Here is a 25,833-nt window from a genome sequence, read left to right as displayed (position 1 = left end):
AAGATCTACAGGTCTATTATCTTCTCATTAATCATATTTCCATGTTGCAAAACCTGCACAAGGGTGGAACCGGATGAAAGACAGCACTGATCTGTTTTATGGCAAAACCCTTGTTTTCATGTTCTGTTGCTAGCTAGACATTGTGAGAATCAATGAGTCAGGGATTGGAAAGCTTTATAAAGCAAACAAATACTATATAAAGGTGAAGCAGGTGTGTGGAAGACTGCAAAAAAGACCTCTCTAAAGATTAGTGCAAATGAGAATGGAAAATCGCCCATTTCTCCTATTATTATGTGCAGCACTTTCCTGTGCTTTTCCTGCAGATACAAGGCAGACAAAGGAAGAAGGCCTGAAGCTTATCCAGGTGAGGAAGGCAGACCTCTGGGGAGATGTTTAGCTACTGTTGAGCATCCACGGCAGTCTGTGTAACCAGTATAGAGCAGCCAAAGAGCAAGTAGAATAAATAACTGATTGAATATTTCTCAGAATGGAGGGGGGTACTGTGATGACAAAGGCTACTTTAGCACCAACTCATCTTATTTTACTTTTTTTAAGAGATCAATTAAATCCAATGATGCATTCATTCACTCTGTTAATTCTACAAATAATTAAACTTCTGAGTCAGTCTAGGGTTGGTTTGTAGTTCACGTAGAAATGTGGTTATTTATGTGACGTGTAATATTATGAAACATAACTCTTGATGAAATAAGTATAGCATTTTTTTCTGAATTATTACTATCTAAAATGTAGGGAAATGGGATACAACTATTGAAATTTTATATTCAGTTGTGTATTTCCAATTACTTCCTCTAAAGGACTCTAGGTAACCCTAGGGCACAGGGTAAGTGGAGGGCACATTATCAAAAAATAATTTGTTAAACAAATACTAATTTTAAAAGTATTTTTGATAGCTACAAAATATTTATAGTGATAATACAATGTAAAAAAACTACTATTAAGAGAAAAATATTCATACAGGCTTTAACAAACTATTATCCATGCTGTCATAGAACAGAAAGAAAAGTACCAAAGGCATATGACTGACTGGTGTTTGTATAATACTTTATAAGCTACAAAAGCTAACACTATTGGTTGTTCTAAGTGTTGGGTTTGGTTTTTTCCATTAGAAGTACCTGGAAAATTACTATGGCTTTAAGAAGGATGGGGAATCTTTTGTTTGGAAAAGTGACAGTGCAATGTCCCAAAAATTAAAAGAAATGCAAGAATTCTTTGGGCTGGAGGTGACAGGGAAACTGGATTCTGGCACTTTGGACTTGGTACAGAAACGCCGCTGTGGATTCCCTGACATAGCTGAGTTCTCCACCTTTGCAGGAGAGCCAAAATGGACAAAACAAGTCCTGACATACAGGTAATCACAATGGAATTCTTCATGTCAAGACAGTGTGCAATACAGGGTGAGTGGTAAGAACACAACTGGTTCTTTTTATATTTTGAAGGATAGTAAACTACACACCGGACCTGCGTCCAGCAGATGTCAATGCGGTGATCAAGAAGGCGTTAAGTGTTTGGAGCAGTGTGACCCCACTGAGATTCATCAAGAAGGACCGAGGTGATGCAGACATAATGATCTCCTTTGCAGCCAGAGGTAAATCTTTATGCAACTGAGTAATTGCCAAGTTGCTGCAGTATAAGGAGCAGTTGAACTGGAATGATTTCTCCCATACATAGCACATGTGAAGTTCAATGTCCAGTTGAACAAGCAGACAGAAACACACAGTTCTTGCTCTAGGTGCTATGGCTATAATTCTTGACAGACTTTGGGGGAGGGCATAGAGGCAGATGAAGAGAGAGAGGAAGAAAATATAGGGAGCTGCCAGTAGCTCACTGGATCTATACCTGCTATGTGCTGCTCAATGTGTGCAGGAACCCCCAGTCAGCTTGTATGGGATTTGTTCTTCAGCTCACAACGACTTCATCCCATTTGACGGCCCAGGAGGCTCCCTTGCTCATGCCTATGCACCTGGCAAGGACTTTGGTGGAGATGCTCACTTTGATGAGGATGAAACATGGACCAAAAGCACAGAGGGTAGGTAATTAAGATCTCCAAATCATTCCTGAAGAAAGTTGCACATGGAATCAAGAGCGCAGTGTCTGTCTCCTCTCTTCTTTAAGAAGTGTTTAAATTGCTGCTGATTTGAAGGAGCACTGGACAGCTGGTTTCATAGCTATATAAAACCTCTGAGCTTCTAGTTTAAGTCCCCAGCTCAGCTTCTGCCATGCACTGGAGAGAGACTTATTTTTAAGGGGGCCCTCCCTCTCTCCACTCCTCCAACTTCTTCCCTCACAGCTACCTCACTTGCACTGGCCCAGGGTCCTTCTCCCACACTGAATTCTGCAGGATCTACAGACTATTTCCTCGTACTCTGCTATAACAATTCCATTATTTTTACTTCTGACCAGAATTTCATCTCCAACTGAATTTCCAACAAGAATTTCATTTGCTTAAGCAAGCAGTTCTGAAAGCCTCTGACCTACCTTATGCCCTCCATGTTTTTCAGGACAAATAAAAAGACACCAGTCTCCTATTATGTGTTTTGTTTGATGTTTTCAGGCACGAACCTCTTTTATGTTGCTGCCCATGAGTTTGGCCATTCACTGGGACTTTACCATTCCAAAGATCCCAATTCTCTGATGTATCCAGTTTACAGGAAGTTTGACCCTTCAGTACTCCTTCTTCATCAGGATGATATTACTGGCATACAGTACCTCTATGGTAATTCAGATTTTTTCATCAACTACTGCTTATAATTTCAAAGACTTTGGATACCTTTCAGTGACATTTTTGTGTATTGGTATACCTCAATGAGTTCACACTAAAATTTCTTCCATAAACTGCTTCTTTTAGGACCATCTCCTAACACAAACAATGATCAAAGGGAATCTACTGAGATAAAAGACCCAACTGAGTCAAAAGATCCTGTATTGCCAAACAGCTGCAGCTCCAATTTAACTTTTGATGCTGTCACCACTTTCCGTGGAGAAATAATGTTCTTTAAAGACAAGTAAGTCAGCTTCTGGAAGTAAAATAGCTGGGTGTCACTTTTTAAATTATGCCCCACAGCAGAAAAAAATAACTTTAATCAGAATATCAGCCATTTTAGACAGGAAGACAAGACAGGGAATCAGGAGAAGAGATGGAAAACAAAAAAAAGAGGGTGGTGGAGAAATAAAGAGAGAGGTTTAAGGAGGAGGATGACTTTTGGAACAGGGGCTGCTGTGAATGGAGGGTGAAAAGATGGCTCCTCTGCAAACATGGGCTGTTTTCACTTTAGGCTGTAAACAAGTCCCAAGTGTTCAGCATCTGGGAGAGCAAAACCTGTTTGGCAAAACACATCACCAGCTCTGGGACACTTCATACCCTCTTCGGTGTCTTTGCTTTGAGAGAGCTGAGACAGCCCTGACAAATACCTACTTGAAGAGCCCCTGTAGTGAGGATTTAGTATAATAATAAAAAGAAAGGAAAATTGCACTTTTGTTCCCAAAGTCTTACCCCATACCAGCCACGTGAGCCAGGTCCCTCTAAGTTCAATTTCTGCATTAGGGGAAATAAATGTTTTGACAAAAGGGTTCATCTGACCTATTTTAGATGTCTGCATCAAGAAGAGAACAATCCCACCATGCAAATAACTGTCTTCACATCAACTTTACAGGGAATGTAGTATAACTAACTCAGGGTACATGGTTGAGTTTAGTCTGATATATACTGCCCCTGTTCCCATGATGTGGTTTCATGCATTAATGTGTGTGAACATCTGATTTTGTTTAAAACCTGTTATGTATTTACACGAGGCATATTTGGCGCAAACATCCAGCGGTCAGAACAGCTGATTTTGATTTGATATCGTCATTCTGGCCACGGCTGCCACCTGGTGTTGATGCTGCATATGAAATTTCTGAAAAAGATGAAATGGTCATTTTTAAAGGTAAAATGTTGTCTTTTTATTTTCACATGTTATATTCCCAACTAGCCTTGACATTTTGTGTCTGGTTTCAAAATCACTTAAACTGTTTCTGTAGGATTCCACAATCTTTAATTTAGTCCAATAAATTTGTGTGTGTTCAATCACAGAGATAACAAAAGCATTATCCAAGTTAAAGAACATGTATCTTTTTTTTTAATATCCACATAGAAAAATTTCCCCCCCAGAATAAGTGTAATTACTTTTTTTTTTTTCTGGGAAATTATCTATTGAGTTTAAGAATGATACCATCTGCTTCTTCCAAGCTTGTGGGAAACGAATATAAGTATGAAGAAGGAGTGAAATTTCAGTTTTCAAAAAAAGTTATGTGGATAATTATTGCATTTTTTTGGACTCTACAACTATTTTCAGTTATTTGCAAGTACAGTGGTCATTTTAAGGTAACCATTAGATTTCATGAAAAGGATTGTGTCATTTCCAGAAGAAGATTCTCATAACATGTTGTTATCAACTTTTCTTAATAGGGAATGAATTCTGGGTTGTGAGGGGAGATACCATACTTCCTGGATACCCCCAAAAACTCAAAACCCTGGGTTTTTCAAAGGATGTTACCAAAATTGATGCAGCTTTTCATAATGGAAATGAGGGCAAAACATATTACTTCATAGCGGACAAATTTTGGAGGTAATATTTCCTGTATTACTTTATAAATAGAAACAAACATAACCACATGATCAATATCCTGTCATGATTTAGGATGCATTAGTCAGGCACTTCTGGTGATCTCTTTCAGTGTCACAACTGGTTGTTGAAAAATATTTGAAAGGAGGTGGAAGAGTACTTGTAAGTTCTCCTTTTAGTTGATTTAACTATTTAACAGTTTGTTTGTTTTTTTGTTTTCATTTAGCTGCCTTGGTTAAAAAGCCATCATACAGCTCCCCAGGTCATCTCAGGAAATCAGGCAGAAGCTCACTATTTATATCAAATATGTTTCTGTGGAGTAAGAAGGAGAATGTCACCCATTTTCCAGTTACTAACAGATAGTTTCATAAAGTTGCTGATAAATGCTATGTACTGCAATGAATTATCTGCTGTGAATGGTTATCATTTTTTTTTTTTTTTCCAATCCAGTCCCTACTGCTCAAGTTTGTCTTACAGGACATAGATTTCTAACAAAGAAAGTGCTCATGTTGTGGAAGCAGTAAATAACCTGAAGTATTGCAGATGAACAAAACTTCTTTTTCCTTCCACCACAATGCCCAAATGATTGTACATACAGAGATCACCACAGAGTAACTATTCAGCCACTTATTTGTAGTTTAGGCAGAAGATTAGACTTCAACATTTTAGGTCGAATTCTTGTAACTTGAATGATGAAGAGTTAGATCATTAAATCTCCTGTTAAGCAAATTATAGAAGGGAAAAGCTTTCACAAGCCCTCTTATTCCAGCACTGATAGATAAACTCCACTTCACCAATAATGTAATAGCTTGCTGTAAGTAACTTAAGTAAATTGACTTAAAATAGCTTATAACTTCAGAAAAAAACCCTAGATTTTTCCTGATAAACTTTTCTTACAGAGATATAACATGAAAGCACTCTTTTTTTTGATCTATTATCTATCACTCCTTGAGGCATGGTCTCTCATAAAAAACATAAAGTAGATTTATGGTGATGGTTCCAATATTAGGTATTCTTAGATGTATCTTAAGGTGGAGTAAATAGAAGAAATTCACCCAGTGCAGCTAACAGAGTAATAATGAATTTATGGCAAATTGTGTCTCTCTACCTAAATAATACTGAAAATCTTCAATGAACTTGGTTATCTGTTGATAGGTAGGAGATAATGTGCTGAGAGAATTAATCAAGAGTTGTTTACGGATTTCATTGACTCCTGTTTGTTTATCTCTTTTCTCAGTTATGATAAAAGAAGTCAGTCTATGGATAGAAAGCCATTACTGATAAGAGATATATTTCCAGGAATTAATGGGAAGATTGATGCTGTTTTTCAATATGAAAGTGAGTTGCTGTTCTTACTAAAATCTATACAAAATGCTCAGTGTGATAGGGCTGAGAGTGCTTGGGCAGAGAGAGGCATTTCTACATGCTGCTCAGAATCCCCAGGATGACCAGCAAGACCCTGAAGCAGTCACATAACACTCCCATGCTTCACTTCACCCCCTTGAAACATAATGATGGTGCACCTTTGGTGACAGCTGCACATCTGGAAAGGCCAGCTCTAAGGGACAGATGTATCTGTATTCATGCTGATGTGCACATCATGCCACAAAAATCAAGACAGTGGCGTCTCAACAATGTAAGGTGTACCTGCTGTGAGCGAGGCTATCACAGCCTGGCCCTCTGACACAAAACAATCAGCACCAGCTTCTCCTGCATGAGGGTGAATGGTACTTAGGGAGATGCTGGACTAGACTCAAGGGTACATTCACACTGCCACATGTCACAGCTTCCCAGTTGCCTGTTTGCTCCTCATCTGCTGCTCATCCAAACATGCTAATTGTTTCATAGCAAATCTTACTTCTTCCTTCAAAACAAGTCTCACACATTGAGCTGAGAGATCTCTCTCCCAGAGAGCAGTGTGGAAGTGACTAGCCCAGACTGGACCTCTCCTTCCCTGCATGGTATCTGGCAGCACCCATCAAGCAAGTACCTGCTCACACCTTGCTGTGCTCTGTGCCCCACTGGGGACTGTGCAATCCCTACCGACAGGTGGCTAGGAATGCATCCTTCTGGGGGTTTCAGCACAGCTGGTGTGTAAGAGCAGATACTTTACACTGAACAAATGCACAGGATACATCTTCTGTAGTGTGACCTTGTGGGGTTCATTGAATACATGATGCAGCCTGTGCAGCATGTGCATGGCTGGTTTGCTGTGGAAGGTGCCCTCATGCTGCTGTGCCATGTTTTGCAGAGGTTACACCTGGGAGTAGATGCTCTTGGCAGCATAAATGTATCCAAAGGTTGCTTTGAGCTCTTTGAGGATGTTGTTAAAGTGTACATATCTTTATATCTGCAATATCATAATTCATCTGGGTTGGTTTTTGTTTGTTTTTTTTCCTAGGCTTCCTTTATTTCTTCAGTGGAAGAAAGCAGTTTGAGTTTGATCTTGATAAGAAGAGAGTTGCACGCTTCCTAAAGACAAACTTTTGGTTTCCATGTTAAGAAAATGAAATCTGTAAGAAAGAATGTACTGTTACTGTGCCAGAAAAGCTTTTTCTTTTATAAATATATAGAATATGCAGGTACTTCAGCACTAGTCAGCAGACGTCAGTCCCCACACAATCTATGTTTCTTTAAATAGCGGAACAGTATTTAACATACTGATATGTACATAAGCATGTAGTTAACATCAGGCTGGCTAGCTTACCAAACGACAATGAAGTTTTTACTTTTGATACAAAATTGTGATTGATTTTATTATTTCCACCATCTTCTTTTCACTCTTCTTGCTGTACATCACCCTACACAGAGCCCTGCCATGGAGCCAGGAGTCCATGAGGAGGAGCATTTCTCTTCCTAAAGCTAGGATTGCTTTCAACCGCTTCTAGACATTTCAAAGTTAACCAAAAAGATTTACCTAGTGCTCATAGTTACAGTGAGACATACAGGAGTTCCAGAGAGCAATCCCTCCCAGCCTGAAGTGGGTGCTGAAAGGTCGAGGTGCTTCTTTTTTTCACTGAATGGAGAGGCAGTTTTTGTTGGACACCTGATAATAGCAGGCTAAATTTAAGTGTGACAAATTCTACCCTAAAGTATTTATTGATACATGTCATTTCCTGTGCAATGTGTTCTCAGGGAGGTTGGAGCAGATGACCCTACTGAGGTCCCTCCCAACCCTACCCATTCTGTGACCAAAGGTTCATCTCCACGGACACGGGAGCAGAGGGGCACACTGGCATGTTGGGAAAACCCAGACAGTCCTGCCCTGCCTCTTCTCCTCTCCAGTTTTCTCTGGGGACAGCCCATAAGTTGAGGGACATCCGTCACCATGTGTGAATGAGAGGGTCCCCATCACCTCACCTTGGGGGGGGATAGGGATCCTGGCTAAGAGCATTTGGGGATTTTATAAAATTTATTCTGTCATGTTTGAAAGGGACTGTGGAAATGTTCAAAATTTATTTTGAGTTGATTACTGGAAAGACCAAAGGCAGGGAAATGGAAGGAACCAATCTACCAATGGTAGACTGGGGAGGAAAGGAAAAATAGAGAAGTAAGTGGATGAGAGAGGGTGGTTCCGTGGAAACAGGCTGCAGTCAGCTGCTTCTTTGGCCCTGCCCTGCACGTTTGGTCCTGTCTTCTCAGTAAATCACGCCTTATGTGTGGACGAGCTCTTCCCATGTGTGTTTGGGTGAGCTTCAAGCTGGACTGGCTGCTGAGGAGGTTAAGAGGTCTGAATGCCAGCAGCTGGGGCATGACTGCAAGCTCCGGGTACGTGAATGTTCCTGGGGATACGGGCGCAGGGCCAGCTGCTGTACTGGGAGGGCCGTGTGTCTAAGGGCAGCTCCTGAGGGCCTCCATACTGTTGGTCTTTCCATGTCGGTGCTTCACCATGGGACAGAAATTCTCATCAGAGGGAGGCGAGCAATGGGGTGGGCTCACCATTCCTTCTCATATTTGCCCAAGCGCTCCATGTTTTCTGTCTGTGATGGTCTCTGTGGCCAGCCTCACAACCCTCTGGACCCAGGGGGCACATGGGAACCACCTGCTAGTCCAATACTGTTGACAATAATATACCTAATCCTGAAGCAGGACATCACTTGGGGCCCACAGTATTCAGATAGACAGCCAGCAAGATCTAAGGTCTTAGAGAAGGTATCCTTTCTTTCATGCATGTAACAAAATGTCTCCCAGCACCAATGTCTCTCCCACATAAAACAACATCCCCCCCAAAAAGGGAAAAAGCTGAGAAAAAATAGCTCTTCTATTTGATTCTGCTTCTGCACGAATCACAGAATCACCAAATGGCTGAGGTTGGTTGGGTCTCTGGAGGTTATCATGTTCAACCTCCTCTGCTCAAGTAGGGCACCTAGAGTGGGCTACTGAGTCTCTAGGTGGCTTTTGCACAAAGAAGGAGACTCCATCACCTCACTGGGCAACCTGTGCCAATGTTCTGTCACTCACAGTAAAAAAGGTGTTTCCTGATGTTGAGAGGGAACCTCCTGTGTTTCAGTTTGTGCCCATTGCCTCCAGTCCTGCCAGGACAAGGCAATTGTATTCTATTTATGCATAAAATAGTACTGCAAAAATGCAATGAGATGTTGCAACACATTTTATGTAACCTTTTTTCTGATGCATTTTTAAAACCCCTGGAAGCAGGGCTGCTCAAATGGGGCGCTCCAGTCACTGAGGAATCTTCATCAGAATTCTCAGGGTCAAAAATGTATCATGGCATTGTCAGTCTTGCAAATACTGCTGCCACACCTGCTGTAGAGGTGGCAAACAAGGTTTTGCTGCCCAAGCAGAACTAAAGTCAAAAGGATTAAGTTTAACCACAGGACCTCAAGAAAAGGAAATGGGTAGCTGTGGTCAGTGTCTGATATTGCCAAGGTCAGAGCAGCAGGTTCAAGACTTGTAATTTAAAAGTTTCTATTGAACTTAGCAGGAAATAATTCTGTACTGTTTATTTCATTCTTATTAGTCTCCTTGCACTGTTCTTGTTTTCTAATTCTGTATTTCCTTCGTGTTTCTGGTATGGCTTTTTGATTGGTCTCAGCTAAAACAATGAAAGTTAAAAAGATGCATGAACAGCTTGGCTCACACTTTTTAGATTTCTTTTTTTTGCTGTTGTTCCTTAAGGAAGTTTCTAACTGTTCTGGTTTGAATACTTTTCTTCTGTTGTTCCTACTGCTGATGCTCTTCTATGGTGTCTTTGCCTTGCACCTTGCACATCACATCCATTGTGGATAACAGCATGAGACCATATTATTTTAAATGGGATAAACTGTTCTATCTCTCTTCTATCCAACTTTCTTTGGAAATATTGTCTTTCAGATGAGATTATATCTCCCAGAACAAAGTTTGCTGGTACTAGACCTTTCGTGATTGTTTTGTAGTTTTCTGGCTGTCACATACTTATTCAACAAGTTCTTCCTTGGGTTTGGGGTTTTTTTCGTTTTTTAATGATTTTGATTAGTTGGAGTTCTTTCTTTACCTATTTCTGTGCACACAGTCATACTAATTGTGAATATGAAGCCTTAGATCTGTGGCAGAAGTAGAACTTAGCTGACTCTAGTACTGTCTGGCTTAATATAGTTTAGCTGGTTTAGTGTTGGATGTTGGTATCATTTTTTGCTTCACGATTCTTATTTTAAAAATCTCTGGTACCACTAACAAGACAACCTTACCATTTGAGTGAAAACAGGCCTCTGAACTGAAGGTGATTGACTTGTATTCAACATCTTGTACTCTCCTAAGATACAGTTTGAGACCTGGGCTCTGAGTTAAATGCATTCATTGTCTGTGGTACACTCAGTCCAAGCATTTCAGTTATAGTTTTCTCAGTCTTCTAAACACATAAGACGTTCTAGCAAATTTCTATCTTATTTGCATAGAAACTTGAATGAAGACAACAGTCTTTTCACAAGGAACCGGCTTATTATATGACTCTAGAATTCAGATCACAAGAATTTCTTTGTTATCTTCTGTGTTTTATATATAATAGTATCATTTATTTTGGTTTGTACCATCTTGTCTTGGAGGACATTTTGCCTGCATCTGGACGTATAGATTTGCCTTTTCCTTTTCAAAGATTCCATAGCACAACCATCAGACACAATACAAGGAAGTCCCAACACTATCTAACCCGGGAAAAAAACTGTTTGGTTTTCAAGTTCTTTTTCTTACTATTTATTGGTTTTCTTGGTTTCACACACTCATCCTGCCTAGAAGGGAGGAATGACCTTTGATATTGTTCTTGTCAGGATTACAAATATTTTATCAAACAAGGTAGGTCTGAGGTGCTGACCTGAACTGAATGACATTGTGTAGTGATTTAAACACTCAGACTAAGAGCAGAGATTTTATCACCTCAGTAAACCAGACAAAAGTAACTGATAAGTCCTGGCAGAACAGAATAAGATTAAAATGAGCCCATTTAAATATTGTTTGCAGGAATTTGTTCCTAGCGAGATGCTTGGTTTTGTTAATGGAAATGCTGTGGGGAAAAAACCCTTCCTTGGTGACAGAAACAGCAGATTTTTGGGTTCAGAAGTGTTTAAGACAACTCAGAACTCCAAAGATGCATGTCTTAGTTGCCGTTGATATTACAGAGAAAATACTTTAAAACTGCCAAGGAGCACACTTTGTTTCCAGATAATTCCCTGGCAGCCACTGAACTTCCATGTGGCTGCCAGGAGGAAAACTGCCTTTGCAGGTTCACAAGCAGCAGCTGCCTCACAGGATGTTTTAGCATTTGTGCTGGGTATCCAACTGCGGGACTGTGAACCCATAAGAGTTCCAGTATGTCCCAAATGGTGCAGATCCCCCGGAAATACGCAGATTTATTTTGTAGAGCAGTGTGGAGACATTGATCTCTTCTTGCTGCGTCTTTCAGGACAAGTTTTACATCTGCGTATCTTGTGTGATAACCACCAAGTTTAGAGGCAAAGGATTTCAAGTTGGTGAGGTTGGTTCTGCAGGGCATCCCAAGGCCTTATCTGCCATCAGGGAAATCAAGACCTGGACACTACACACCAAATTCCCATCCCAGAGAACAGCCCAACTGCAAAGATGAAGAACGTAATTTGATTTTCCTGTGTTCAGGAAACAGGTGCTTGGCATGGAAAGTGGCACTCCTTCCTTTCTTCTTTTACTGAAATCATTGATGATGCCACGTCTGAGACTGTGCAAGTCACTGAGGTGTAACACAGGCGCTGCCCCAGTGTGGGACTGGTCACATTGAACTGCTTTTCTACAATAGGATAATTACAACTGATTCAGCACCTGTCATCCTGAGCCCTATCACAGTGGCCTTTGGACTTCTGAGTGGTTTGGACTATAGAATTGTGCTCCTAACACTGCCCAGCACAGCACTTTGGTTTGTAAACTGAGTGACTGATCATTCCCTTGGAGCAGTGCCAACAGCAGTTCTACAAAGGAAATGTTTAACACTGGGTGACGTGAAGCCATGAGCTTGTGCAAACTTCTAGACAGCTGATTTGGAGGCTTGTCTTTGGTGGTTTCATCTCAATATTAGAATGTAATTGGTTCATTAAGGGCAAACTCATAATGAACCCTCTAACTTCAAGCAAATATCTGGCAATCAGTAGAATATTGCTGCGCAGTGACACGACTTACATCTTTGACACATTATACTTCACATGAAAAGTGACATCTTCCAAGGAAAACAGCTTGTTTCAGGATAATATTCTAGGTTTGCAGAAAGATTTTTATTTTGTTGTTTCAAAATAGATTGCAAAGACATTAGAAGATTAGGATATACATAAGAGCACGGAATGGAAAGAAAAGTACTTCCTGTGGGAATGCTGACTACTTTTTAATGTCATCTGCCATTGAGAAAGCAGTTGCAAACATCATTGTGACAAATAGCTAACAGTAAACAATTCTTTAGAATTATGAGGTACCACTTTTCATTTTTGTAACATAAAATTACAGAACTACCAATCAAAGTTCCCTTTTCCACAGTAATTTTGTGGTGAGAGACTTGATTTAGGGAATTTAGGGAAACCCCACTACGATTCACACTGTGAATTTATTTTTTCATAGTTCAGTCGGGGGTGTGGGTAGAAGTCATTAGAACACATTATCAGAGATAGTAGGGGAAAAGGGAAATAGCTTCAAGAGTCAAATCCAAGCCCTAGGTAAGTGAGATACAAAGTAAATCGAAGTCACTGAGGCAGAAAATTGCTCAAGGCTAGGAAATTCTTCTGGGGAAATATGTCTCCTCTTAACACCTCTGCCTAAGTGTCTTTTTCAGTTAATGCTGAAAAGGGAAACACTGCTGGGTAGACCTCTGGCAGTGCTTACATTCCTGTGAAGACCAAATGAATGAGGAACAGTAGAGAACCTAGAAAAGGGACATTTTGAGTAGTCTCTTGTCTCAACACAAGGAACAAGGGTGCAGTTGTGCCAAGGAAGAAGTGTGCTCATACAGGGAGACACAAATCTGGACTGCACGAGTGTACACTGGAAAAACCCTTGAAAGCACTGTCGTAACAACTGTGTCACCTCCTCTTCCTTAGCAGTTGTTTAGCAGATGGGTACCAGACCTAGAAGGGTGATTCAGGGTGAGTGAGGCACTGATGCTTTTGTTCCAGACAAGAGCTGCCTCTGAAGAACGCTGGAGGTAGGTAAATGTAAAGTTCACCTCTCTGCTTTGGTTACATGGAGATTTTCCATGTAAGCAGCTCTGGAACATCTCTGCTGTGAAGATAGGCTGAGGGATCTGGGAAGAGAAGGCTTCAGGGACACATCATGGTGGGCTTCCAGTACTTAAAAGGGACTTATAAGAAAGAGGGATAGGGATTTTTTACAAGGGCAGATAGTGATAGGACAAGGGCAAATGGTTTCAGCTTAAAATACAAGAGATTTAGATTAAGTCTTGGGAAGAGGTTCTTTACTTGGAGGTTACTGAGGCACTGGAACAGTTGCCAGAAAAGCTGTGGATGTCCCATCCCTGGAAGTGTTCAAGACTAGGTTGGAGGGGGCTTTGACTAACCTGGTCTAGTGGAAGGTGTCCCTACCCATGGTAAAGAGGTTGGAACGAGATGACCTTTAAGGTTTCTTCCAATTCAAGCCATTCTATGATTCTAAATTTCTATGATTTTAAGCAAACTCCAGGCAGGGACAGTGTGTTTGGAGTTGTCCAGATCTGGTACCCTGATGGATCTGAGGCTGCTGCAGCTCCCTGACCCCAGGTCCAGCAGTGAGGCTGTGCTTGTATCCCAGTAGGTACATGCACATATACATATGTACCCAATGGACTTGTGTGCACCCTGGCGTCTTTCCAGTCACAGCACCACTGACACAGGGGCCTCCAGCCCCTGGCCCCACCTCAGAGGCTCTCACTGAGATCCCCCAGATAGGATAGAGCCACTCACACAGGAAAATAACTAGAAATGGGGTTTAGTGAGAGACCAGGACAGTGCCAGTCAGATGCACGTGCAACACAGTGGTCCTGCAAGAAAAATGAGGAACTGTGCAGACACCGGTTGGTACTTAGTAACAATTCTCATGAGACCTGCTCCTCTGAGGAGGTCTCAGTTTGATTTTGGCATATTCATGTCTCATCCTGTTGTGATCTGAGCCTTTGTGTGTAGGCAAGTGCTTGAGAAGGAGAAGGTGGTGTTTTGCTGGCAGTCACACCATGGGAAAGCAGATGACTGGAACCTGTCCTTCCCTTGAGTGTGAGTTCAAGGGACTTGTGCCAAAGGACACGCAGTAGGAAGTCAATGCAGATGGTGAAATGGGACACAGCTTTGTAGCCCAACACCATGGAAATTCCCAAGACAGGGGGAAGCCACTGCTTCTGCTTCCTCTTCCTGATGCTGCTTGAGGTTTTTCACTTGATGACTCCTCAAATGCACACAGAGTTCCCCCAGCTGATTATGGATCCAGGACCTTCTAGTCCTTCCACTGACTGCTTTGGAAAGTAATTTATTTAAAGTTTCATAGAAAACAGCTACATGTCCTCTCTTACCCTCTGCCCAACTCACTATCCTCTTGATCACATTAAAATTTGGCCATAGACCCTTCACAGAAATCTGCAAGGCAGAAGAAACTCTCTGTTAAAGCCACAGCATATGACTTCCTTATCTTCCAGTCTCAGCCACTGAACACATCTGATTAATGTGCTTCTCTTCTTTGTGTGCATGTGTTTAAACGTGTCTATGATGCCTTCAGCAAATAAAAGGGAAAAAAGAAGAAATAAGAGGTTAACTACATGCTATGGAAAAAAAATAAGAAATGAAGGTAGTGAATCAGGAACTGTATAAACCATCCTAAAGAAACACAGGAAGGAGAAAAAATTGCAGGGAAATAAGACTAGTTTAGAAACAGAGTTAGAGAAGTTAAGCAGCAGTTCATGAATTCCAGAATCTTTTGAGTTGTAGCCAAGTGTTTGGAGAAGTGTCCAACATACAAAATTCTCTTTGTACATGTCTGAATCAAGATGGATTAAGAACAACCAATAATTAAGTCTCATTGGACTATGAACCATGAAGTTGAATTTCTTTCGTCAACAACAGCTGTACCCTTTGAGGAATTCTTTTCCTAGTTATTTCAAATCACAGCTTCTGCTTTCGAAGTGTCCTGTATTAGCTTCAATCAATCACTCCAGGCAGGTTATGTGACTCAGATTGGAAGGTATAAGGTAATTTACTTTCCCCAGGAGTGGTGTTAGCTTTGTTGAACCTAGCTGTAGTTGGGGGTGCTACACTACAGTGAGTGTAGAATCTCACACTGAATACATTATTTTCCATGATGCTTGGGAAAGTAAGTGAAGAATTTCCCATCAAGATTAAAATAATGTTATTTATTCGTATTTCTCCCTCTCACACTAACGTTTACTGTTTCTCTTTTAAGGTTTACAAGGAGGGTCTTTACTTTCAATAAGGACAGAAAACCATCCTGAAAGATGTCCACCCTGTACCTGACAGCCTGCATAGTTAGCAGCACACATCCCCTTCAGGCCAATTACTCTGATGCTTGCAGTTAGAAATGTTTTCCTTAGTTTAGGAGTCTACACTGTCCAGGATATTTAAACTTCTCTTAACACTGTTAGGGACCCAGCCAATAGAGTCAGTGTAGTATAGAGAGCAGTTCATCTCATCTAGAGGTCCATGTCATGTGGTCAGTTGAATCACTCTCTAGAATTCATAGTCCAAAATGGGAGCTTGGAGACCTAAAAAACTTTCAGACATCTACACAACATAACAACGCACATTCCACCTCATTATTCATTTGCCTGTACTTGAGACTCCCACCCAGGGCTGGCTGCCATGACACAGGTGCTATGGAGACCTGCATCCTTTCAGGGCAGCTGGAGATCAGGTGTATTCCCTAGAGAATTTCAAATAACACTAATGCTCAGGCAGTTGAATCCCAAACCTCATGTCTAAACTTAATCACTGCTGTTTAAGACCTCTCTAGAGTCTTGGAGACTGGACACTGCTAAATTTTTATTAAAAAATACCAGCTTTTATCATGGCTCCACTCATCTTCCTTCCACGAGACAGTGAACATAGCATAAAAAATGGTTACTTTAATCTTCCTTTTCCACACTCATGAAAATTCCTGTTGTACTTCATGAAGTCTTTTCCTCCCAGAGCTCATCTTTCTCTGCTTGATTTCAAACACACTATGGCAGCTGAGACCTTATCCATGCTGGCAAGAGTAGAAATGTTACCTACCACACATATGGGAACCCAGATTATGCATTCCAGTAGCATGACTGAATTTGTTAATATCAGTTTAAAAATATTGAATTATTTTAGCATTCATTTCCGCTAACATCATAAGGTTGTTTTAGATAGAACTGTTAGATAACTGATAACAGTCCACCTGGAGTTATGCTGCTGGTTATTCCTAAAAAAGATCAGGTTTTTTTACTGTCATTTGTACTTTGCTATTACATATTGCAACATAATATTCTACAGTCTGTTTAAGATTAAATCATATGTATCACACATAGCATAGTTTGATTAATAATCATAAAATAGATTATGTTGCTCTTATATGTTATTTCTTATTATTTCTCCAGTTTGTCAAAATCTTGTCTAAATGGTCTAAATGGTCTAAATTCATGATTCAAAATAAACATATGAAATTCAACTCCACATTTTTCCTGAAAAACATTTCCTTATTTGTTAAACATGCTATGAAATTGCCCAAACCAGAAGGCTTGGGCAAAATAAGGATAGTGATATTAGTTAAACACCTTGCGTCACTACCTGATGATGAAACTGCTATGCATCATTTTTACTAATCAGAGGATATTATACAGCATGAGTCAGGCTGTCACTGATTTACTATCAGCTATATAAACACAGCTGAGAAATGTGCTCGGTAGCTCGAGAGTGAAACTGAGGCAGACAACCTCAGATGAGGATGAAGACCTTTGCAGTTCTCCTCTCGCTATATGTGGCCACCTCCTCCACGTTTCCTGTGGCTCCAGAAGCAGAAGATGAAAGGAAAACCCTACAGTTTGTAGAGGTAAGCATTTTTTTCAGTGTATATCTAAGGGAAACCTAAGGAAGTCTGAGAGAGAACTATAATTGCAATTCACAGAGTATGGCTGGAAACTTAAGATGTACCATTTTGCAGAGGTTTCAAGAGAAAGCTTTTCCTATCAGCCTAGAAAATGTGGGAAAATTATGTGGAACTTATTTACCCAGAAGTCATCTGAATATTGTATACTTCCCTTTTGGTGTTGTCAGTAAAACAATAAAAAAACTACTGAGGCATGAGCTCTAGCAGCAACAGTAGAACTCAGCAGCAATTTACATTTCAGAACGTGCTTTGAAACTTGTGATATGACTGGTCTTAATAACATAAGGAAGGAAATTTGCTTGAAGCAGGAACATTTGTCCATGTTTTGGCTGAATAGATCTTTTATAGAATATTTTGGAAAAAGGGAACTCACATAGACACAACATAATTTGTTGTAGACAAAATTGTTGAAATTTAGTAGCAAGGCCTGAGTTTCTAGTATCATATTCTGTAGCTAAAAATAAAAGGCAGGATTCACCAAGTCTGACCCTTTAGCAGTAATCACCGGCTTCAGTGGGAGTCCTGGCTGTGTGGAGTCTCACTGCCAGCCTCAATTTCCTTAGTTATAAGTTTTCTTGTTATAAAGTTATAAGCTTTCTTGTAAGCTTTGCTCTTAGAGGAATTGAGCACAGTAAATAATGTAGAATTAATTATTAATAGTACATATTAGATTTTCAAGACATTTCTTGATCTATTTCATCAGTGAAACAACAAAGTCAGAAAACTATAGGAAAGCTGTACTGAAGAAAAGAGGTTGGTTTTGGTCCTGGTAAACAGAGGGCATGTCCATATGGCAATAGTTAAAGATTACTTAGAAAATTTAAGTGTGACCAAATATAGTACTGATAAGTCACAATGCTCTCTTTTTTTTTAAAACTCTGATTCAGAGTTATCTACAGAATTTCTACGACCTTCAAAAGGATCACCATCCCCATTTAAGAAGCCATGGTGAAAACCCCCTTACTGCAAAGCTCAAGGAAATGCAGTCATTCTTTGGACTACAAGTGACTGGAAAACCTGATCTTGACACACTGGAGGTGATGAAAAAACCCAGATGTGGTGTACCTGATGTAGAGCAATATGTGTTCACACCAGGGAATCCCAAATGGAAAAGAAATAATCTGACATACAGGTAATCTTTCCTAATCTGGTTCAAAAAGATATAAATCTAGCACACCAGCTTTGGGATGGAGGGTCTGAAGGAATTATATTACGTGATGTATGGACATATGGAGTGATTTAGTGATTTCTGGAAGAAAACAGATGCTTTAGAAGGCAGTATCTAAAACAAAGCATTTATTAATTTTCATTCATGAATGATACGTCTAAGATTTTTGACTTTTTCGCAAGTAATTATATTTCACCTAAAATGCTGAAATTTCAACTGTTTTCTAAATAATATATTATGTGCTGGGTTTTCTTTGAAGGATTTTGAATTACACCCCAAAGATGAGACGAGCTGATGTAGATGAAGCAGTCAGAAAAGCTCTCAGTGTCTGGAGCAACGTGACACCACTGACATTCCAAAGGGTTGAGGACAAAGAAGCAGATATAATGATCTCTTTTGCTTATAGAGGTAAAAATGATAACGTGGGATATTAAATACCCATCTGAAGTCATAGAAGTAATTTAAGATTTTAACTTATTTTTTACCTCTTCACTTTAGACCACGGTGACAATTCTCCTTTTGATGGTCCCAATGGACAGCTGGCTCATGCATTCCAGCCTGGTGAAAATATTGGTGGAGATGTGCATATGGATGAGGAGGAAGCTTGGACAAAAGATGGAAGAGGTAAGCATTTCGTAGCTGAATCTCTATAGTTTTAACCTCGTACAGTCTTACCTCGTGATGCTTTCTATTTAATGAGTCTTTCTACAGGCAGAAAAGTGAGCAAAAGTGACAGAGCCTTTAATTTATAATTGCTTGCCCTTTTTTGTTGTTTTTTACTGACTCTTTTAGGCATGAACTTGCAGAAAATAGCTTTTTTAGATCATAGTGACATTTATAATGGCATATAAATATTTAGGTCATAAGAGTGTATAATGATTTTAAGGTCAGAACTTCAAAATACTTTTTCATTCAGAGGAAAGCTAAAACTTGGATACAAGAAAATCGGTAGACTTCTGAAGGCAAATTCTTTCTTTTTCTTAACCTAGCAGTTCAGTTTTGTGCTAACTAGGGTGTCCTAAGTATCACTCAAACTATAATCTCCTTGCTTGTTTTGAAGTTCTTTTTCTGTTGGTTTATTGCCAACAATCCCTCAGCATGGACATAGTCCTTGATCTGAGTAGTTGAAGTGATAGCAGGGGAAACAGCTCATGTTTCAGACATAAGGACACTAGAGAAATGACAGAGTCCACAATTAAGGCCAGACATTCTTTTTATACTCTTATAGCTCTTCTGTCATAATGGTTTGGAGTTGTTATGATAATAGAATTACTTACAGACTCTCTTGTACCTCTAGTGTATTTTAGCATGAGTGTTTCCCCTTTAGTGAACTGTGTCGAGTATTGAAACAGATTTTATCTTGTTTCATATGGTTTTTATCCTACAGGCTACAATTTGTTCATTGTTCTTGCCCATGAGCTTGGCCATTCACTGGGTCTGTCTCATTCAAATGATCCTGGAGCACTGATGTATCCAACTTATTCCTACACGGACCCAAATGAATTCCTTCTTCCTCAGGATGATATTGATGGAATTCAGGCCATCTATGGTAAGAAATAATATATTTATTTAATATATCTATTTGGGAGGCTGGTAAATGGTAAGAAAATATGTATTTATTTAATATTTCTACTTGTGAATCTGGTAAATGGTAAAATGACGGTATTTAATATTCCACCAATGACAAGTTTAACAGTTTCTGAAAAATAGATGACAAAAGAGAGATAATTCCTGGAAGCAAACTTCAGCTGAAGTCCAGTTCCACAAAAATCTCATTTTGGAAAAGATGAACAAAACTGGTCTTATCAACATTAGAATTCTGCATTTAATGACAGACTCTTACTTTAAAATTACATCCTTTTTCATTCAAAAAGTGTTTTCTTTGTCCTCAGAGACCTTCTGAACATTTTCCTTATACTTCTCCCCACTAAATCATAAATGTTCATCCTACAGGACGGTCTAATGCTGCTGTGCAACCAACAGGACCCATAACTCCAGAAGCTTGCGACCCAAATTTGACATTTGATGCTATTACTACTCTACGTGGAGAAATATTCTTCTTCAAGGGCAGGTAACAACAACAAGCATACATATTATTTCTTCAAAATATTCAGTATTCTAAAAATAATCCATGAGGGAAAACTGTCCTTTTGGAACGTAATACAAAGAGAAGCACTAGAAAAGCACCATGTATTTACAGAAGTGAGTTCTCAGATCATTAACCCAAAGAGCCCTATTTGATAAAATTAGGGAGGGTGACATGGGCTTATAGGTTGTTTTCCAGCTGTTCTGCCACTGTGGCCAGCACTGTGACAGACTTTTCTCTGAAATCAATTCAAATGAACAGCAAAGTAAGAGCACTCACATACCCCTAAACAATGTGTTCCTGGGTCCCACCCTCATCCTCCGTACAGGAGCAGGGGCAGAACTGAAAGCACTGCCAGGGAGAGGATGTCTGAGCCTTACTGCCCTATAGAGAAATAGAAGGTCTCAAATTCAATTTGCCTGATTTTTAGCATGTAATTGAGGCGCTAAAATTACAAATGACTTTGCTCTAAATTCCTTTTACATGCAGTGGACAGGGGTATTCACATCCAAGTACCCATCTCCCTCTGTTGTACTCCAGGAGCTATAATAATTATTTTGAAGTTTTGATAGGAGCGGAATTATTTTATGACATAAATTTTGTCTAAAACAGATACATGCTGCGCAAGCATCCTGAAAGGACAGAGACAGAGCTCAATTTCATCTCCCTGTTCTGGCCAAGGTTACCATCAGGAATTCAAGCTGCTTATGAAAACATTGAGAGGGATGAAATTTTATTTTTTAAAGGTAATTGGACCAGAAGTTCTCCACTTTTTCTGACCTGTTACTTCCTGCTTCTTAAAAAATGATGCAGTTACAGAAGTTAAAATGTTTTTAAGGAAATAGAACAGATAATCTTACAGTTCTGAAAATAATTAAACCAGAGGATCATATTGCTGTAATGGATCTTCAGAGGTCATAATCTAGAAAACTTGCCCCTCTGTTATAGTTAATGCCTTGATAAAACAAGTAATGAAAGCAGCTACCCTTCTTCAGGTCTAGTTCTCTTCAGATAACAGCACTTCACTTTGTGCAGAAGGATTTTTACTGAATTCAATTGGCAAATACAGGCATTTCATGCTACAGTTACTGATATTCTTGTTAGTGTTTGTTATATTTTGAAAAAAAAATGCAAAAATATGTCTGGAAAACTTTACTATGAGAGGGAAATTGTTTGATGAACACAATCAGTCCTTCTTTTTAAAGGTGTCAAATACCCTTTAAATATCTCAAATAAATTCATTATACAAATACTATCATGCAAGACCTATTACCATAAACAAATATGTTCATTGCATCTAAAATTACCAAAACTTTTTGATTAGACATGTGCTTTTCTTAATAGTTTAATTTGATGCACATTGCCTAGTTTTCAAAATATTATATCGCTCTATAATCAAATAGCACATTACAGGAATTTTATAAATTCAACATCCCAACCCAAGGTCAATGGTTTAACTCATGAGCCTCCAGCACTCCCCAAGCTGTTATCGAGACAAATACCTTATTATTTTTTTTTTTAATTCTGGGAAAAGTTCTATCCAATACATCTTATAATTCTAATGTTTTACTCTTAAAACAAAAGCCAGTTCCCCTATCTTCATGATGTAGTCCCAGTGTAAGAATTAGAAACATTTTCTAAAGTAGTAAACTGAAAGGAATAATACTGAAATCTAGACACATTGTCTTCTACACATCTGAAACACAAGTAAATGCTGTTCATAACTAGCAAAAACAAATGAAATTTGCTCATATTTTTCAGAGGATAAGTATTGGGTTGTCAGGGGATATGACGTAGTACGTGGCTATCCCCAGCCAATCTATCGCTTGGGGTTCCCGAAGACTGTTAAAAGAATTAATGCAGCTTACAACGATGAAAGCACAGGAAAAACATACTTCTTTGTAGCTGACAGATACTGGAGGTAAGATTTAATGATTGTTTACCAGGAGGCATGTTTTTATTTCCCTGGGGACTGATGTATTACTAAACAGTTTGAGTGGGATGATGTTTAAACCAGGTATATTCCAGAAATTTAAATGTGTTTATTTGGAGTTTAAAAAAAATTAAGCACTTGCTAGAAAATGTCACTTTTTCATCAGGATTTTTTTTTCCTGAACATTAGATTCCTGTAGCAGGAATATAAGTACTTTCTCCTGAATGAAACAGCTACCCAATAAAAAAGAGTGGCTTTCTAGTAGATTTCTCACTTCTTCTCCACAACAGCGCTGCTTCTTTATGGGATGTTGTGATAGCATCTACTTTTACTTCACTTTTCAAACAAAATGAGCCATCAATGCAAAGTGTTGTAATTGAATTCCTCTGTGAAGTAACTATAAATATTCTCCAATTTTAAAGTTGCTTGTATTTCTAATTGAAGCTCATGACAAATATTCAGAGAGCAGTTTTGTTTGAGAAGTTTATCATTGAGACTAATTCAGCTATGGTTCAGGACTGTGCTACTGTCTTCTTCTCTGAAGTTTTATGTTTTGTTTTTATGTTGAACTGGATATTCAGTGCCTTGAAATAGAAATTCATTTTATGTGCAAGTGATGGCCAAGGCTCTGCTAGTCCAGAAATACACATGATTAATTTCTGAGCTGTGTTTCCAAGATCCCTGGGAATAAACTTTACCATAGGTAGGATCTTCAAATGTCAGAGAAATCTCTCAGAGAAACTTAATAAGGAGAATTAAAAAGCTACTTCAGTTAATCTCTGTGAGACTTCTTAGTAACAGCAGAGTTGCATGTAAGAATTTGCTTTTGAATTTCAAACTATTGTCCGCTTCCTCACAAATTGTAATGACATTTCTTCTTCTAAGATATGATGAAAAGAAAAAATCCATGGATCATGGGTATCCCAGGAAAATAGTCTCCGACTTTGGAAATATTGGCAGAGTTGATGCTGCTTTCCAGAAAGATGGTGAGTGAAACATACCTTTAATCTGTGTTTATGTGAATATTTGGGCTTCTATAGATAGAATAATTTTTTTCAAAAAGCTGTTATTAACCTTAATGAAAAGGAAATTAAAAATATCAGGTATATATGGACTGTCTATAATGGGGATTGTTTTTTCCAAAACACTGAAAAAAGTCACCTATGAAATATAATTGGATTAAATTTTGCTTCTAGGCTATGTGTATTTCTTCCACGGAACAACTCAGTTCCAGTTTGATCCTCGTGCCAAAAGGATTGTTCGACGAATGAAGAGCACCAGCTGGTTTAATTGTTAATTGCAATGTTTTTCCGTATGCCCATTGTATGTTTTTATGTGCTGCATTTTTCAGCATTTCATGATTCTCAGGTCAGAGCGGATTTCTGTTCAAATACTATGACAGTATAGTCTTAATAATTATTTATTCTAAGCCAAATAAAAGTATATAATTTATCACAACTTCTCATGTTACAGTTCAAGTTTCCTAATAAACTATGTTTCTCATATAATTGTGTTCTTGATGTCTTTTTTGCCCTGATGCTCAAGAGCCAAGTCTATCTTTTGAACACTAAAAAATGTATTCTGGCAGGAAATGTCAGGTTTGGTCACAAAGACAGGGAAAGGAGCACACACCTGTATCTGAACCCCCCACCCCACACAAATCCTAGTGAAAATCTGACGGTTAATTAGTTGGGGCTCACTATCACCAGTGTACAGCTCTACTTCCACTTTCTATTCCTCTTTCCCAACTTCCGCTATTAGACCATTCTCCAGAGCGTACATCTTTACAACTGTGGGCAGAGGACAAGGCTCTGTGGAAGGATTGAGCCTGAAGAGTAGTGACTCAACTCACCTGCCTGAACAGTTCTCTAGCACTATTAAGGCTCCTGAAGGTTTCCGGTTGGCTTCCAACTACCAGTCTAGAAGTCACATGTCCCCTCTAGGTTCTGGGTCACAGCCACCAGTGTGAGAGATCTGTCTTATGTTTTTAAATTGACATTTTTGTTTGTTGCAAAGGTTTTAAAGCTGGAAGGAATGACAATGGTGCTACAGTCTGATTATATTCATGCATATGTCACACAAGACAAACGTTGCTCAGGGGCTTTTGCACCAAACATATTTTTCCATGGCACTAGTATACATTCTTGGAAAGCATGTTTCAGCTGATATGAATTTAATTTTACAGAAAAATCAAGAACTATGGGCAGATTCAATATGAACTAGGAGAAGTGGTTATCTTGCTTCCACTGTGGCTGGCTATCAGATCCCCACAGCCATCTGCCATGCAGCAGTGAAGGATAGAGACAATAAGAGCAGCTAGGTTAAGATCAGCTGCACCTAATTTTATGCATTTATTAGTTAAGTTTTCTTCTACAGAAAATAGAGAAATACATATCCCTGGAGAGTGATTCAACCAGCTGTCTTAGAATAGGGTCATCTGACCTCTGCAAATATCTTCATTTAATCTAGACAAGTTTAAACCACTAATTTAGACTACATTTCTAGTTTCAGCTAACATTAGTGTTTGCTCAGAAGACATTTGAGTGACAAATAAGGGAGATCTACATCACACAAAACACTACCAGGGTTTTGCAACCTGGCCACCTACACAACACAGCAGCCAGTTCCCACTGTCCATGGGAGAGAGACCTGAAAAAGTGTTCTCACAAGTGATGTTTCGCAAACATGTCTATAGCTGGCCTTGGGGCCTGGGAAAAGAAGAAGCTGTATAAGGAGCTTCTGGTTACGGTTTCCTAATGCTTATCTTTGACATTTATTAAAGTTGGTCGATGTTGAACTGCCTCATGATTTCTTTCCTCCACTTAGAAGACAGCAGTAATGTGACCTCTGTTTTAACCCAGAAAGTTCACTGCCTATCCTCATCACATCAGCAGTACCAGGTCATGTTACTCAGAGCATCCCAGGAACCAGAAATAGTGCTGAAACATGGTCATGATGTCAACACAATACCAGCAGGGACTCAACATTCCTAATTGTTCACAACATGGGTGTCTGTTAGTTAGCTGTCTAAGTGTGCATTATATCAACAGGAATCTAATCAGTATGGTCAAATACATAGAGAACAACCCATACAATGCAATGATAACAAAAATGAATCAAGGGAAGGGTCCAAAATTTTTTAATAATAGCTCAGAAATGCCATTAACAAGTTTAACAAGGAGGCTATTGGGATGAAAAAATTCATCATTAATGCCTCCAGCTGGAGAAGAGTTGGCTGCAAGTGACAGCAAAAACGCCAAAAACACGGAAGCAAGTATTTCCCAAGAAAAGCAACAGTCCAACATGAAGGCACTTCTTTCAACAGTTTTGTAAAATTTGAGTACGTGCTGTCAGGGCTCCTCTGACGTGCCAAACACCTTCAGCTCCCTTTGCTGCCAGTGGAAGAGGAAGATGCTTGGCTGGAACAGGGTGAAGTCCCATAATTCGTCACAGCCTG

At 39.3% G+C, this 25,833-nt stretch overlaps 2 protein-coding genes across 2 annotated transcripts; both read left to right on the top strand.

The window, feature by feature from the left end:
- The first annotated feature begins 157 nt into the window (after positions 1–157).
- Positions 158–7,336, top strand: LOC116439567 (stromelysin-1-like). Its single transcript, XM_032099257.1, has 10 exons — positions 158–364; positions 1,128–1,369; positions 1,458–1,606; positions 1,922–2,047; positions 2,573–2,734; positions 2,867–3,023; positions 3,811–3,944; positions 4,466–4,625; positions 5,860–5,960; positions 7,024–7,336. Exons 1-10 carry the CDS (start codon positions 257–259, stop codon positions 7,122–7,124), a joined length of 1,440 nt encoding a protein of 479 aa, XP_031955148.1. The 5' UTR covers positions 158–256; the 3' UTR covers positions 7,125–7,336.
- A 522-nt stretch (positions 7,337–7,858) lies between these two features.
- On the top strand, positions 7,859–23,868 carry LOC116439568 (interstitial collagenase-like). The gene is made up of 11 exons (XM_032099258.1): positions 7,859–8,390; positions 15,504–17,132; positions 18,077–18,321; positions 18,617–18,765; positions 18,856–18,981; positions 19,745–19,906; positions 20,311–20,428; positions 21,056–21,189; positions 22,205–22,364; positions 23,262–23,362; positions 23,573–23,868. Exons 2-11 carry the CDS (start codon positions 17,022–17,024, stop codon positions 23,671–23,673), a joined length of 1,407 nt encoding a protein of 468 aa, XP_031955149.1. The 5' UTR covers positions 7,859–8,390; positions 15,504–17,021; the 3' UTR covers positions 23,674–23,868.
- Positions 23,869–25,833: the final 1,965 nt, after the last annotated feature.

This window comes from Corvus moneduloides, chromosome 2, assembly GCF_009650955.1.
Source record: "Corvus moneduloides isolate bCorMon1 chromosome 2, bCorMon1.pri, whole genome shotgun sequence".
Lineage (NCBI taxonomy): Eukaryota > Metazoa > Chordata > Aves > Passeriformes > Corvidae > Corvus > Corvus moneduloides.
This window is presented reverse-complemented; position numbering and strand designations above follow the sequence as displayed.